The sequence below is a fragment of the Mobula birostris genome, chromosome 29 (genome assembly GCF_030028105.1).
Source record: "Mobula birostris isolate sMobBir1 chromosome 29, sMobBir1.hap1, whole genome shotgun sequence".
Classification (NCBI taxonomy): Eukaryota; Metazoa; Chordata; class Chondrichthyes; order Myliobatiformes; family Myliobatidae; genus Mobula; species Mobula birostris.
Genome location: NC_092398.1, coordinates 2,366,040 through 2,382,541, shown reverse-complemented (window position 1 = coordinate 2,382,541; position 16,502 = coordinate 2,366,040). Strand labels below are relative to the sequence as shown.

The 16,502-nt window shown below is 46.6% G+C and overlaps 1 protein-coding gene and 1 long non-coding RNA gene across 3 annotated transcripts in view; one reads left to right on the top strand and one right to left on the bottom strand.

Moving 5' to 3' along the window:
- Positions 1-16,502, top strand: part of LOC140189967 (uncharacterized) — a 56,543-nt gene that overhangs the window by 30,308 nt on the left and 9,733 nt on the right. For both annotated transcript variants that reach the window (XM_072246348.1, XM_072246347.1), the window contains exons 3-5: positions 4,423-4,598; positions 10,653-10,822; positions 13,598-13,748. In XM_072246348.1, coding sequence (XP_072102449.1) covers positions 4,423-4,598; positions 10,653-10,822; positions 13,598-13,748 — 497 coding nt within the window. The remainder of the gene's footprint in view (positions 1-4,422; positions 4,599-10,652; positions 10,823-13,597; positions 13,749-16,502) is intronic.
- On the bottom strand, positions 13,574-16,211 carry LOC140189968 (uncharacterized). Its single transcript, XR_011883520.1, has 3 exons — positions 16,126-16,211; positions 15,926-16,009; positions 13,574-13,810 (listed from the first exon to the last, which is right to left on the bottom strand). It is a non-coding gene; the product is annotated as an uncharacterized lncRNA (long non-coding RNA).

Genomic DNA, 16,502 nt, shown 5'->3' with positions numbered 1-16,502 from the left:
ATTGCTAATGAAAACCTACCACTAGAACAAGTCTACAATGCTGATTTACAAAACACCTAAAATAGGTAAAATACGAATACAGTGAACTGTAACCTCCTAATCAAAACATGGCATCATGGGTGGAGACTGAAAGCCTGCCGTTGTTTGTTGGGGTTCAGGTGTTCTCTCAAAGCTGCTGTGTCGTTTCAGTTACCCTGCAAACTTCATATGTTCATTATATTAGTGGTATTGTGATAAATTTTACTGTTAAGTACATATGTGTGACGGACAAGTGTAAGACAAACACTGCTTACCAGCAGCATTTTGTTTTAGATTATGAGGACACGCAGTCCTCTTTTATTGTCATTTAGTAATGCATGCATTAAGAAATGATACAATATTTCCTCCGGTGTGATATCACAAAACACAGGACAGACCAAGACTGGAAAAATCTGACAAAACCACACAATTATAACATATAGTTACAACAGTGCAATAATACCATAACTTGATGAAGAAACCCATGAGCACAGTAAAGCTCAAAGTCTCTCAAATGTCCCACATCTCGTGCAGACGGGAGGAGGAAGAAAAACTCTCCCTGCCATGCCAACCACAATCCGACTCTGAGTCATCCGAAAACTTCGAGCTCTGATCAGCTCTCTGACACCGAGTACTGAGCGCCATCTCTGTCCAAACGATTTGACCTCCTTCTCGGTCACCAAAAGCAGGCAAGGCCGGGGATTTTGAGGCCTACCCTCCAAAAGATTCCCGACCACGCAGTAACGACAGTAATGAAACGAGCATTTCAGAAATTTCTCCAGATGTTCCTCTGTGCTTTCACGTCCATTCTCCATCAAATCAGAATTGTCCACAGCCCCTACTTAACATATACGATATCATTTTTCACCGGAGGGCTGCGCACGCGCAGGCGTGCCACCATCCTCTCCTCCCGAAACCAATTCGATCAGTTCAAACTGGGAATTAGCATCATAGAAAAGTACAGCACAAAACTGGCCCTTCGGCCCATCTAGTCTGTGCTGAACTGCCTCCTCCCACCGACCTGCACTGGGACCATAGCTCTCCATACCTCGACCTATCCAAACTTCTCTTAAACATTGAAATCGAGCTCACATGCACACTTGTGCTGGCAGCTCATTCCACACTCTCACAACCATCTGAGTGAAGAAGTTTCCCCTCAGGTTCTGGTTAAACTTTTCACCTTCCACCCTTAATTTTTGACCTCTGGTTATAGTCCCACCCAAACTCAGTGGGAAAAGCCTGCTTGCATTTACCCTATCTATACCGTCATAATTTTGTACGCCTCCATCAAACCTCCTCTCAATATCTACGTTCCAAGAAATAAAGTCCTATCCTATTCAATCTTTCCTTCTAACTCAAGTCCTCCAGACCTGGCAACATCCTTGTAAATTTTCTCTGTACTCTTTCAAACTATTCTCTGTACATCTTTCCTGTAGCTGGGTGACCAAAATTGCACACAATACTCCAAATTAGGCCTCACCAATGACGGCCATCCCAAACTATCTCATCATATAATCCAGAATCTGAAAAGGTCCGAAATCCGAAACACTTCTGGCCCCAAGATCTCAGATAAGGGATAGTCAACCTGTACAAGTTGCCACTGAATAACTGGTGTAAAATAGGACAGGTGACGTGGTGTTAATGTGACAGGGAATTTGGCAATAATTGCTCAATTGTCCAGGTGCTGGTTGACTGTTTGGCATGGTCTAGATGGCCCAGATGTAGTGTTCTATAACTTTAATACTGGCATTTCACACTTGTTCTATGTAAGCATCACCTCTGTCTGTCCCAGATGCCAAACACAATGATATTTCAGCAACTTAGAAACATAGAAAACCTACAGCACAATACAGGCCCTTCGGCCCACAAAGCTGTGCCAAACATGTCCTTACTTTAGAAATTACCTAGAGTTACCCATAGTCCTCTATTTTTCTAAGCTCCATGTACCTATCCAGGAGTCTCTTAAAAGACCCTATCGTATCCACCTCCACCACCGTTGTCGGCAGCCCATTCCACACACTCACCACTCTCTGAGTAAAAAACTTACTCCTGACATCTCCTCTGTACATACTTCCAAGCACCTTAAACTTGTATCCTCTTGTGGCAACCATTTCAGCCCTGGGAAAAAGCCTCTGACTATCCACACGATTAATGCCTCTCATCATCTTAAACACCTCTATCAGGTCACCTCTCATCCTCCGTCGCTTCAAGGAGAAAAGACCGAGTTCACTCAACCTGTTCTCATAAGGCATGCTCCCCAATCCAGGCAACATCCTTGTAAACCTCCTCTGCACCCTTTCTATGGTTTCCACATCCTTCCTGCAGTGAGGCGACCAGAATTGAGCACAGTACTCCAAGTGGGGTCTGACCAGGGTCCTATATAGCTGCAACATTACCTCTCAGCTCCCAAACTGCAAGAGTTGGATGCTGCGTTTTTGTTACACTGTGTGGGGCGGAAAAGTAGTGGTTAGCATGACCCTATTAAAGCACCAGTGACCCCCATGCAATTCTATCAGTGTCTGCAAGGAGTTTGTGTATTCTCCCTATCATCACGTGGGTTTCCTCTGGGTGCTCTGGTTTCCTCCCACAGTCCAAAGACGTACCGGTTAGTAAGTTCAGAGTGAGGATCAGAATCAGGCTTAATATCACCAATGAACTGAAATATGTTGTTATGTGGCACCAGTACCTGGCAATGGACAATAATAAAAATGTTAATTACATTAAATGTATATATATTTTTAAAAATTCAATCACTCCAATCACATCATCAAGTTCACCGATGACACAACCGTGGTGGGTCTCATCAGCAAGAATGACGAGTCAGCATGCAGAGAGGAGGCGCAGCGGCTAACGGACTGGTGCAGAGCCAACAACCTGTCTCTGAGTGTGAACAAAACAGAAGAGGTGGTTGTTGACATCAGGAGAGCATGGAGCAACCACTCTCCGCTGAACATTGACGACTCCTCCGTTGAGACCGTTAAGAGCACCAAATTCCTTGGTGTTCACCTGGCGGAGAATCTCACCCCGTCCCTCAACACCAGCTCCATAGCCAAGAAAGCCCAGCAGTGTCTCTACTTCCTGCGAAGGATGAGAAAAGTCCACTTCCCACCCCCCATCCTCACCACATTCTACAGAGGATGTATTGAGAGCATCCTGAGCAGCTGCATCATTGCCTGGTTCGGGAATTGCACCGTCTCGGATCACAAGACACTGCAGCGGATAGTGAGGTCAGCTGAAATCATTGGGGTCTCTCTTCCCGCTATTACAGACATTTACACCACACGCTGCACCCGCAAAGCTAACAGTATTGTGAAGGACCCCACGCACCCCTCATACAAACACTTCTCCCTCCTGCCATCTGGCAAAAGGCACCAAAGCATTCGGGCTCCCAAAACCAGACTGTGCAACAGTTTCTTCCCCCAAGCCATCAGACTCCTCAATACCCAGAGTCTAGACTGACATCTACACCATTTATTATTATATTGTAATTTGTCCTCTACTGCACCTATTATCTTGTTTATTAATTATTGTACTGCCTTGCACTGTTTTGTGCACTTTATGTAGTCCTGTGCAGGTCTGTAGTCTAGTGCAGTTTTTGTGTTGATTTACGTAGTCTAGTGTAGCTTTGTGTTGTCTCACTTAGTCTCGTGTAGTTTTGTGTTGTTTCAGGTAGCATCATGGTCCTGGAGGAACGTTATTTCGTTTTTACTGTGTACCGTACCAGCAGCTTATGGTCAAAATGACAATAAACTTGACTTGACTTGACTTGATTGAATAATTAGTTCAAAAAGAGATTTAAAAAAATAGAGGTAGTGTTCGTGGGTTCAATGTAATCAGATGACAGAGGAGAAGAATCTGTTCCTGAACTGGTGAATTGTTGAGGGTGTGCTTTCAGGCTCCTGTACCTCCTTCTTGGCAGCACTGAGAAGAGGGCATGTCCTGGGTGGTGGGGGTCCTTAATGATGGACGCCACTTTTTTGAGGCATCGCTCCTTGAGGTTGTCCTGGGTGCTGGGAAGGCTGGTGCCCGTGATGGAGCTGACTGAGTTTACAACTCTCTGCAGCTTATTTCGATCCTGTGTGGTGGCCTCCCCCACCCCCCCAATACCAGATGCAGCCAGTTAGAATGCTCCGCATGGTACATCTGTAGAGAATTGCAGGTGTCTGTGGTGACCTACCAAGTCTCCTCAAATTCCTAACGGAATCCAGCTGCTGTCTTGCCTTCTTTGTAGCTGTATTGATATGTTGGGTCCAGGTTAGATCCTCAGAGATATTGACACCCAGGAACTTGAAGTGTTAACTGTTCTCATGGGTGGAGTTGGATGTGCGGTCTTGTTGTTCCAGAATGCCCTGTTATCGTGGTGTATTGCTGAATAGTAAAATATACGACTGATTCCTTTTTCAGTTATGGAGATGCTTGGAAGATTAAACGTGAGTGTTCCCACACCTCCGCTCACTCCTGCGACTTAACCGCTGAGATTGCGCAGGAGGATAACTGGTACTATGCCAGGGTGATGGCAGTGGGGACAGACACCAACTCATCCTGGTCCATGTCCGATCGATTCTGCCCTTTGGACAAGAGTGAGTATCCTTTCCTAGCATTATAGATTAGATTTTAAAAGGATAGTTTCATTTGCACACTGACACATGAAAATCGTAAGCAGAAGAGATTCTGCAGATGCTGGAAATCCAGAGCAAAACACACAAAATGCTGGAGAAACTGAGCAGATCACCATCTATGGAGAGGAATAAACATCTGATGTTTCGGGCCGAGAAAGAGGATTCTGAAGAAGGGTCTCGGCCCAAAATGTGACTGTTTATTTTATTTTCCATAGATGCTGTCCAAACATCAGACTCTTCAACCAAAGGGTTAAAACTTGCCCCATCATTGAAGGGGAGGGAGGGAACGTCGACTCAGACCATGAGAGGCCTGTGTCGGGCATTTTCATGCCTTACAAGGCGCAGATTGGAAGTCTGTGTGGGGCGCCACGCCTCGCACAGACTAGAGCAATGTGTGGTTAAGTGCCTTGCTCAAGGGCACAAACACGCTGCCACAGCTGAGGCTCAAACTAGTGACCTTGAGGTAATTTTCTTTTTGTATTTGCACACCAGTTCTCTGCTCTGTCGGGTGTGGTCTTTTATTGATTCTGTTATTGTTATTGGATTTATCAAGTATTCCCCCAAGAAAAATGAATCTCGGGGTAGTATATGGTGACATACATGTACTTTGAAAATAAATTTACTTTTTACTTTGAAATTTCCTCTTCTACGTCATCTACGGTCCAATGCCTCTCCTGCCTAGCACCTGAGGAAGGGTCTTGGCCTGAAATGTCGACTGTACCTCTTCCTAGAGATGCTGCCGGCCTGCTGCGTTCACCAGCAACTTTAATGTGTGTCACCTCTCAGGTTCTGACACTATTCTCACTCTCCCTTCCTCCACCTGCCCCCTCCCCTTACCCAGATTGACCCCTTCCCTCCACTTCTACCCCTCCTCAATCTTTCAGCCCTGATGAAGGTTCTCAACTCAAATCATCAACTGTCCATTTCCCTCTGCAGGTGTTGCCCGATCTGCTGAGTTCCTCCAACAGCTTGTGTGTTGCTCAGTGATTTACCAGCTGACTTTCTGTGCTGTCGTGTTAGATCTGCACGACTCCTCCCAAAGTATAAAACTGGCTGTGTTGTTTCTGTTCCCTGCTCTCCTCTGGAAGCCAGCACAAGGAGGCATTCTGGAGTTGGGGTATTTATCATTCCACCTCCACAAGTACCTTTATTAGAAACCAAGCAATTTGCATTCACCCAGCTCCTTTCACATCCGATAATTTCAAAACACTGTACGGTCAGAGAAGCTGTTTAAAATGCAGAGACTAATGTAACACTGGAACTGTGGTGGCCCATTTCTCTTCAGAAAAGCCACACAGACAGTACTGGGACAATGAGCAGGTGTGTGTTTCAAAGTTCAAAATTCAAAATAAATTTATTGCCAGGGTACAAGCATGTCACCATGTACAACCCTGTGACTCATTTCCTGCCGGCATACTCAGCAAATCTATAGGACGGTAACTGTAAACTGTAAACGAACTGAGCAAATGCAGATGTAAATAAATAGCAATAAATAACAAGCAAGAAATAACAATATAACAGAGTGCTTAAGTGAGTGTAGCTATTCCCTTTTTGTTCAAGGGTGTGACGGTTGAGGGGTAGTAACTGTTCTTGAGCCTGGTGGTGCGAGTCCTGAGGCTCCTGTACCTTCTACCTGATGGCAGCAGCGAGAAGTGAGCCTGGCCTGGGTGGTGGGGATCTCTGATGTTGGATGCTGTTTTCCTGTGACTGCATTTCATGTAGGTCTGCTCAATGGTTGGCAGGGTTTTACCAGTGATGGACTGGGCCCAATTCCTAGCTTTTCTAGGATTTTCCACTCAAACACATTGGTGTTCCCGTGATGCAACCAGTCAGCACACTTTCCACCACACGTCTATAGAAGTTTCCCAAGATTCTTGATGACATGCCAAATCTCCGCAGACTCCTGAGGAAGTAGAGGCGTTGTTGTGCTTTCTTTGCCATTATATTTATATGACGGGTCCAGGTCAGGTCCTTTGAAATAGAGACACCCAGGAATTTAAAGTTACTGACCCTCTCCACGTCTGAACATCTGATGATTACTGGCTCATGGACCTCTGGTTTCCCTCTCCTGAAGCCTACAATCAGTTTATTGGTCTTATTGACATTAAGTGAGAGGCTGTTGTTATTCCACCACTCAGCCAAGTTTTCAGTCTCCCTCCTGTGTGCTGATTCATCACCACCTTTGATACGGCCCACAACAACAGTGTCATCAGCCAACTCGTATAGGGTGTTGGAGACAAACTTAGCCACACGGTCATAGGTGTAAAGCGAGCAGAGCAGAGGGCTAAACACACATCCCTGTGGTGCCCCTGTGCTGTGGAGGAGATGTTTTTGCAAATCTGAACTGACTGAAGTCTACAAGTGAGGAAATCCAGGATCCAATTGCACAAGGGGGTATTGAGTCCCAGGTCTTGGAGTTTACTGATTAGTTTTGAGGGGATGTTGGTACTAAATGCTGAGCTGTAATCAAAAGGGAGCATCCTGATGTATGCACCTTTGCTGTCCAGATGTTCCAGGTTGTGTAAAGAGCCAATGAGATGGCATCTACTGTAGGCAAATTGGAGCAGATCCAAGTCACCATTTAGACAGGAGCTGATATGCTTCAACACTAGCCTCACAAAACACTTCATCACTGTGGATGGAAGGGCCACTGAGCGATAGTCATTGAGGCAAGTTACCACACTCTTCTTGGGCACTGGTACGACTGAAGCCTGCTTGAAGCAGGTGGGTGCCACATATAACTGAAGTGAGAGGTTAAAGATATCCATGAATATGCCAGCCAGTTGGTCAGCACAGGTCTTCAGTACTCAGCCAGGTTCTCTGTCTCGACCGGATGCTTTCCCTGGATTTACTCTCTTGAAGTCAGTCCACATGTCACCCTCAGATACTGAGACCAAAGAATCATCAGGGAGACATGGCGGTGTGCGATGGTTCCTCCCTGTTCTGGTGGTCAAAATGAGTACAGAAGGCGTTGAGCTCATCTGGAAATGAAGCCCTGCTGTCCCCTATGTCACAATTTTTAGCTTTGTAGGAGGTATGGCATTCAAACCCTGCCACAGTTGTCGAGCATCCTTCGTTGATTCCAGTCTAGCCTGGGGTCTCCACTTTGTCAGAGAGGTGGCTTTCCGGAGATCATACCTGCACCTCTTCACCTCTTCATCTCCAGACCTGAATGCCTCTGGTCTGTGCTATGCCAGGCAGATGCGGCTCACCAGCCGTGGTTGGCAGCTCAGCTAGCAGAAGGAAAACTCTGATCTCAAATCTCTGCTGCCTTCTGGCCATACCCTCTATTGGGGAAGGCTTTGGGAGTAAACCCCGAGAAAAAATCTGACACTGGAGACCCTAAGGCAGTCCTACATCGGGTTCAACGCTGATGGGCAAGTCCTGAGACGCCACTGGTACAAAACAGTATCAGTCTCTGCCGTTCCTTTGGGTTCATCAGGTGCATGGGGAGGGGGAGCTCGGTACATGGGCAGCAGTTTTCTCTTCATATCGTACTGCCCTGGATTGCATATCTAGACAGCTAGGACACAACATCCATGGTTGACCCTGACCCTCAGAGAGCCCCAGTGTGTTTTATGGAGGCACAGTGGCATAATGGTTAGTGTAACACTTCACAGTGCCAGCGATCATGGGTTGGGTCCCCCCATTGTCTAGAAGGAGTTTGTACGCTCTCCCCGTGACCACGTGATTTTCCTCCGGGTGCCCCAGTTTCCTCCCACTTTCCAAAGACATATGAGTCAGACAGCTTCGTTGAGCACCTCTGTCCCATCCGCCACGAGCGGAACTCCCCGGTGGCCAAACATTTTAATTCTGATTCCAGTTCCCATTCCAACGTGTCGGTCCGTGGCCTCCTCTTGTGCCAGGATGAGGCCACCCTCAGGGTGGAGGAGCAACACCTTACATTCCACCTGGGTAGCCCCCAATATTGATTTCTCCTTCTGTTATAAAAAAAAATCCCTCTCCACACTCCCTTCTTTCTCTTCTGGAGAAGGGGGGGAGGAGAAGATGGCGGCACGACGGCAGCGCGCGCGGCCACTTCGGTGGTGATGTCTGTTATCTGTCAAGTAGGGGACCGTGCACAATTCTGATTTGATGGAGACAGACATGAGAGTACAGAGGAACATCTGGAAACTTCTGAAATGCCCACTGTTACTGTGTGGTAACCGGAATCTCCAGAGCAGAAGGCCCTGAAATCCTCGGCTTTATGTGTTTCAGCGGCCAGGGTGAGGTCGAAGGCGCTTGGCAGAGGATGGCGCTCGGGAGACTGGTCGGAAGCTCGGAGTTTTCCGGCGGATGGGCTCAGTGTCAGCTGTGGTCGGCTGCTTCCAAGGCATCGGCAAGTTGACGGTGCCTGGAGGTTTATGGCAGGGAGTTTCTCCCTTTTGCCGCCTGCTATCGGGGACGGAGTCGATCGACTCGGGGACTTTTGAGAATTTATTTACGGTGCCCATGGTTTGTTCTTCATCAAATTATGGTATTGTTTTGCACTGCTGTAACTATATGTTTTAATTATGTGGTTCTGTCAGTGTTAGTCTTTGGTTTGTCCTGTTTTCTGTGATATCACTCCAGAGAAACATTGTATCATTTCTTAATGCATGTATGCATTTCTAAATGACAATAAAAGAGGACTGAGTGTTCTCATAATCTAATTTTCCACTCTGACCTTTGGTCCACTCTCCTCTCCTATCAGATACCTTCCTCTCTAGCCCTTGACCTTTCCCACCTACTTGGTTTCACCTATCATCTCCAGTTAGCCTCCCTCCCCTTCTCCCCTCCCCCCACCTTCTTCTGCTGTCATCTTCCCCCTTCCTTTCCAGCCCTGAGGAAGGGTCTTGGACCGAAACATCGACTGTTTGTTCATTTCCATAGACGCCGCCTGACCTGCTGAGTTGCTCCAGCATTGTGTGTGTGTGTTGATACAGGTTGGTGAGTTGCGGGCAGGCTATGTTGGCGCCAGAAGCGTGGTGACACTTGTGGGCTGCCCCCAGCACTGTGTTGGTCATTGACACAAATGCGATGTACATGTGACATCTTACAACAATGTTGCGAGGGATTGAATGGAGCTCAGAGAAGTCCCGTGGAATGCTAGAGCAGCGTGACTTCTTGAGAGTGACATTCCTGCACTGATGTCAGGCAGATCTTGGTCATTTTTATCCACCCTGAAACTTCTTTGGTTAACCAAAACTGGTTATGTGGTAGTTGTCAGTGACTAACAGAGGTAGTGAGTAAGATTAAACGTTAAAGATAAAGATACACTGTATTTGTCACATGTACATTGAAACGTCGAAGCATGCCATGAAATGTGTTGTTTCTGTCCGTGACCTCTGCCCTCAGGCCCGAGAGTGTAACGAAGTGCCAAGGCCTGGGTTCGAGAATGAGGAACGATCCAAGGTTGGGACGATTTAGGTGCCAGGCCAGATCATGGCTTTGGGGCTAGAAGGGAGGGACGGGGCGGTTCAGCTCACTGTTCTGTGAGGTCTACTCGTCTCTGCGCTGAACTGAGGCTGCGGCCTACAACTAACAGGCTCCTGGATCAGCTGTGCTGATGACCGGCTTCACAGCTGTGGACTCACTTTCGTAAACTTCAATTGTTTGTTTCCTTTTGTTGTTTGCACAAATTGTTTTTTTTCCCCTGCACATTGGGTGTTTCATGGTCTTTTTTTTATGGGTTCTGTTGGGTTTCCTTGTTTTGCGGCTGTCTGTAAGGAGACAAATCTCAAGGTTGTATATAGTTTACATACTTGGACAATAAATGTACTGTGAACTTTGAACTTTGACCAACACAGTTCAATGGTGCGCTGAGGGCAGCCTGCAAGTGTCGCTGTGCGTCTGACTGTCGTGTACGATGCTCACAACTTACTCAGCCTCACCTGTTAGTCTTAGGAACGTGGGAAGAAACCGGAGCCTTGTTAAAGAAGTTTGAATGTACGGCCCCAGCGAAATCACTGTGCCTTGGGTCTTTCGATTACTGCAGCTAGTTTTAAACATTCTCCACATCTGTGTCTCTTCCAGCTGTAATCGGAGCCCCAGCCGTGAAGAACACCGTCAGCACGCGATCCTTCAATGTCTGGGCAGAACCACCGAGCCTCCCACCTGTTGGGGGAATTCGGCGCTCGATTCAAAACATCTTCCCCGAGATTATATACGACTTGCAGGTTAGCCATCCAGCAACAAATCAAGTGGTAAGCAATTACGTCACTTCCGTTAATTTTAAACATGGCTTTCGGTAAAATGAAATGGTTGGAAGATTATACATTCTGATTTTAGTTTCATTATACAGAGTCATAGAAGAGAACAACACAGAAAAAGGCCCTTAGTCTATACCAAAACCTTTTAATCTGTCTGCACCGGGGCCACAGCCATCCATACCCTTATCATGCACGTGCCTGTCCAAACTTCTCTTAAACGTTGAAATTAAGCTCATACCCACCACTTGTGCCGGCAGCTCGTTCCACACTCCCACCACCCTCCCAGTGAAGAAGTTTCCCTTCATGTTCCCCTTAAACTTCTCACCTTTCACCCTTAACCCATGACCTCGAGTTGTAGTCCCAGCCAAACTCAGTGGATCTATACCCCTCATAATTGTGTATCCCTCTATCAAATCTCTTTTCAATCTTCTACGTTCCAAGGAATAAAATTCTAACCTATTCAATCTTTGCTTATAACTCAGGTCCTCCAGACCCAGCAACATCCTTGTGAATATTCTCTGTACTTTTTCAATCTTGTTTACATCCTTCCTGTAGGTAGGTGACCAAAACTGCATTCAATACTCCAAATTAGGCCTCAGCAATGTCTTATACAACTTCAACATAACATCTTGTACTCAGTGCATTGATATATTGTGTGTGCTATATTCTCATTTTACATCTTGTATTTTCATATTCTGTGTTGCATTTTTATATTCAGAAATTATGCATTATAATTTTATTTTGATTGTATTTATTATTACTTGGTGCGTGGCCAAGTGGTTAAGGCATTCGTCTAGTGATCTGAAGGTCGCTAGTTCGAGCCTTGGCTGAAGCAGCGTGTTGTGCCCTTGAGCAAGGCACTTAACCACACATTGCTCTGCGACGACACCGGTGCCAAGCTATACTGGCCCTAGTGCCCTTCCCTTGGACAACATCGGTGGCGTGGAGAGGGGAGACTTGCAGCATGGGCAACTGCTGGTCTTCCATACAACCTTGCCCAGGCCTGCGCCCTGGAAACCTTCCAAGGTGCAAATCCATGGTCTCACAAGGCTAACGGATGCTTATATTATACAAGTTGAGACTTTATAAAGCACTAGTGAGACCTCACTTGGAGTATTGTGAGCAGTTTTGGCTCCTTATCCAAGAACGGATGTGCTGACGTTGGAGAGGGTCCAAAGGAGGTTCATGAAAAGATTGAAAGACTTTTCATATGAGAAGCATTTGATGGCTCCCTGTCTGCACTCATTGGAATTTAGAAGAATGAGGGGAGATCTCATTGAAACCTATCGAAAGTTGAAAGGTCTTGACAGAGTGGATGTGGAGGGGATGTTTCCGATGCTGGGGGAGTCTAAGGCCAGAGGACACAGCCTTAGAATAGAAGGGCATTCTTTTAGAGTGAGATTTACAGGAAGTTGTTGTTTCCTGATTAGTATTGCTGCCTGCCACACCTCCAGCATTGCCTGAGGTCAGCTACAGGGTCATCAGTCAGGGATGTCTCAATTCCTTAACCCTGGTACGTCTCCTGGTGGCGGAGCAGTGACAGGGACGTCTCCCCGCCACCCCTGCAGCTTCCAGTAGGGTTAGTCAGTCCCCCGATTTCTGTCCTTCCTCCTCAGCCACAGCAAAAAGCTGCCCTTTTCTGCCTCTTCAGCCAATTCTCTGGTGGCCGTCCTGAGCCTTGTTCCAGTCTCTGCCATATCACAAAGAAACCTTCATCGATGGGCTGACGAAGCCCGGCATCCGACCTCCACAGGCTCGACGCTGGTCGTCCAGCCATGTTCCCTACACTCAGCTGCCAGGTCTGAGTACTTCAGCCTCTTCCACTCGTGGGCAGCCTCCGTTCTTTCCTCCCACGGGATGGTTAACTCAACGAGGAGGACGGTCTTGGTGGCTGTGGACCACAGTACAATGTCTGGGTGGAGAGATGTGGTGGTGATTTCTCTGGGGGACTGCGGCTGCCTGTCGAGGTCTGCCCTCGTGTTCCACTCCTTGCCTGTGGACAGGACTCCTGAAGGAGATCTTGGGTGAATGCATTCAGCACTCTTGCCAGCTTTAACAAACGGGATGAGTTGTTGTCCTGCTGGGGAAAGGTTGCTTCTTGCATCCTGCCTGCAAGTCTCTGGGACAGAGATGAGGAGGAATTCCTTTACGCAGAGAGTGGTGAATCTGTGGAATTTGTTGCTGCAGGTAGCTGTGGAGGCCAAGTCACTGGGTATATTTAAGGCCGAGGTTGGTAGAATCTTGATTAGTCAGGGCGTGAAGGGATACAGGGAGAAGGCAAGAGATTGGGACTGAGAGGGAAATGGATCAGACATGATGAAATGGTGGAGCGGACTCGATGGGCTGAATGGCCTAATTCTGCTCCGATATCTTATGGTCTGGCTTCCTCCCTTTTCCTTTCCTGTCCTGATGAAGGGTGCCAGTCTGAATTGTCAACTCTTTATTCCTCTCCAAGACGCTGCCAGACCTGCTGAGCTCCCAGCACTTTGTGGGTGTTGCTCTGAGTGTCCAGCATTGGCAGAATCTCTTGTGTTTATGTTATATTTCCATGATATTTTTATAATACATATTTTTAATTAAATGCATAATATTGAAGGATTACACATTATACTATTTATTATTTGTATGGTAACTTGTAATAATTTTTCATATCTTGCACTGTACAGTGGCCATTAACTGTCAAATTCCATGACACACGGTAGTGATAATAGATCTGATTCTGTTTGGTTTATTTTAGTTGAGAGATTACAGATCATATTTTGTTTTCAGGTATTTTCTGACATCAGCAAGAGTGGAAATTTCACAGTTAAGCCCTTGGAGCCCAGTACCGAATACCATGGGACCGTGAAGCTTCTCCTGAAGAGAGGAATTTTTTCCAAAGAGAGCCAGACTGCACACTTCTTCATCAAGACTGAACAAGGTTGGTATGGTTGCGGGATGTGGACTCCTTCTGGCCCTTCAGGTGGAAGCTTTGACCTTGCTCTGTAGTGAGGAAGGAACGTCCTTTAAACCAGCCATCAGTGACCGACATGGCGGAAGCAGCTTTCGACCAGCAAATAATTCGACCCTCAACGTGACATAGGGAAGTCTGGGACCAGAGGGCACACCCTCAGAATTCAGGGACACCCATTTAGAACAGAGATGAGAATAAATAGAGATGAGGTGGGAAAGCTGTTGGAAAAGATTCTTAGAGATAGGATCTCTGGGCGTTTAGAGAATCATGGTGTGATCAGGGACAGTCAGCATGGCTTTGTGAAGGGCAGACCGTGTCTAACAAGCCTGATAGAGTTCTTTGAGGAGGTGACCGGGCATATAGATGCGGGTAGTGCAGTGGATGTGATCTACATGGATTTTAGTAAGGCATTTGACAAGGTTCCACATGGTAGGTTTATTCAGAAAGTCAGAAGGCATGGGATCCAGGGAAGTTTGGCCAGGTGGATTCAGAATTGGCTTGCCTGCAGAAGGCAGAGGGTGGTGGTGGAGGGAGTACATTCAGATTGGAGGGTTGTGACTAGTGGTGTCCCACAAGGATCAGTTCTGGGACCTCTACTTTTCGTGATTTTATTAACGACCTGGATGTGGGGGAAGAAGCGTGGGTTGGCAAGTTTGCAGATGACACAAAGGTTGATGGTGTTGTGGATAGTGTAGAGGATTGTCAAAGATTGCAGAGAGACATTGATAGGATGCAGAAGTGGGCTGAGAAGTGGCAGATGGAGTTCAACGCAAAGAAGTATGAGGTGGTACACTTTGGAAGGACAAACTCCAAGGCAGAGTACAAAGTAAATGGCAGGATACTTGGTAGTGCGGAGGAGCAGAGGGATCTGGGGGTACATGTCCACAGATCCCTGAAAGTTGCCTCACAGGTGGACAGGGTAGTTAAGAAAGCTTATGGGGTGTTAGCTTTCATAAGTCGAGGGATAGGGTTTAAGAGTTGCGGGGTAATGATGCAGCTCTAGAAAACTCTGGTTAGGCCACACTTGGAGTACTGTGTCCAGTTCTGGTCGCCTCACTATAAGAAGGATGTGGAAGCATTGGAAAGGGTACAGAGGAGATTTACCAGGATGCTGCCTGGTTTAGAGAGTATGCATTATGATCAGAGATTAAGGGAGCTAGGGCTTTACTCTTTGGAGAGAAGGAGAATGAGAGGAGACATGATAGAGGTGTACAAGATATTAAGAGGAATAGAGAGTGGACAGCCAGCGCCTCTTCCCCAGGGCACCACTGCTCAATACAAGAGGACATGGCTTTAAGGTAAGGGGTGGGAAGTTCAAGGGGGATATTAGAGGAAGGTTTTTTTACTCAGAGTGGTTGGTGCGTGGAATACACTGCCTGAGTCAGTGGTGGAGGCAGATACACTAGTGAAGTTTAAGAGACTACTAGACAGGTATATGGAGGAATTTAAGGTGGGGGGTTATATGGGAGGCAGGGTTTAAGGGTCGGCACAACATTGTGGGCCGAAGGGCCTGTACTGTGCTGTATTGTTTTATAGTCTATGTTCTATGTTCTTTAAGCAGAAGGTGGTGAATCTGTGAAATTTGTTGCCGCAGGTGGCTGTGGAGGGCAAGTCACTGGGTATATCTAAGGCAGAGGTTGATAGATTCCTGATTGGTCAGGGCATGAAGGGATATGGGGAGAAGGCAGGAGATTGGGGCTGAGAAGGAAATGGATCAGCCATGATGAAATGGCAGAGCAGACTCGATGGGCCAAATGGCCTAATTCTGCTCTTATATCTTATGGCTGTAGAGAGACTGCTGGATACAATGGGTTGGCAGCACAGTTGAAAGTGAAACAGTCAATGTTTCAGGTCTGGGATCTTTCATCAGAGCACCTGAAGGGTCCAGACCTGAAATGTTACCTCTGGTTCCCTCTTCACAGATACTGCCTGACCTACTGAGTATTTTCAGCATTTTCTGCTTTTGTTTCAGAATTCCAATATCTCCAATTTTTGGATTTTCAAATCCATGATTAAAATTGGAATTATCAGTGAAGGGTTGGTTCTGAGAGGGCAGCTGTCAAATATGTCACTAATCGTCAGCATCTCCTGCCTCACCATGAGAAAGTTACTGATGACCAGCAAAGTGCTGTGCTATTCCATACCTCCAATCTCCCCGGTGACTCTTCAGTCTGCAATGCCTCTTGGAGAGTTAAATATTCAAGATTCAAAATTCAAGATGTAATTTCCTGTGCACAAGTGTAAAGGAGAACAAAATAATTGTTACTCCGGAACCAATGCAACACAAAAAAAACACAATTAGATAAAGAACACAATATTAATAAAAAAGAATAAATATACAAACATTTGTAAATACGTAAGATAGTTTATATTCACAGATTGATTGTACATCCATAAAGTGATGCTAGGCACAGAAGTGTCTGTACATAAGGTGACTCTGACAGGAAATGATTAAAGTAGTGGTGGTTGGGGGTGTGGAGGGCTGGGTTAGTGGGTGGAGGTGTTGATCAGCCTTACTGCTTTGGGGAAAGGAACTGTTTTTGAGTCTGGTGGATCGGCTACGTAGCCTCTTCCCTGGTAGAATTGGGACGAACAGTCCATGAGCAGGATGGGTGGGATCCTTCATAATGTCACTGGCCCTTTCCTGGCACGTTTCTGTATCTATGTCCTTGATGGTGGGTAGGCTGGTGTCAGTGTTGTGTTGGGCAGTTTTGACTATCC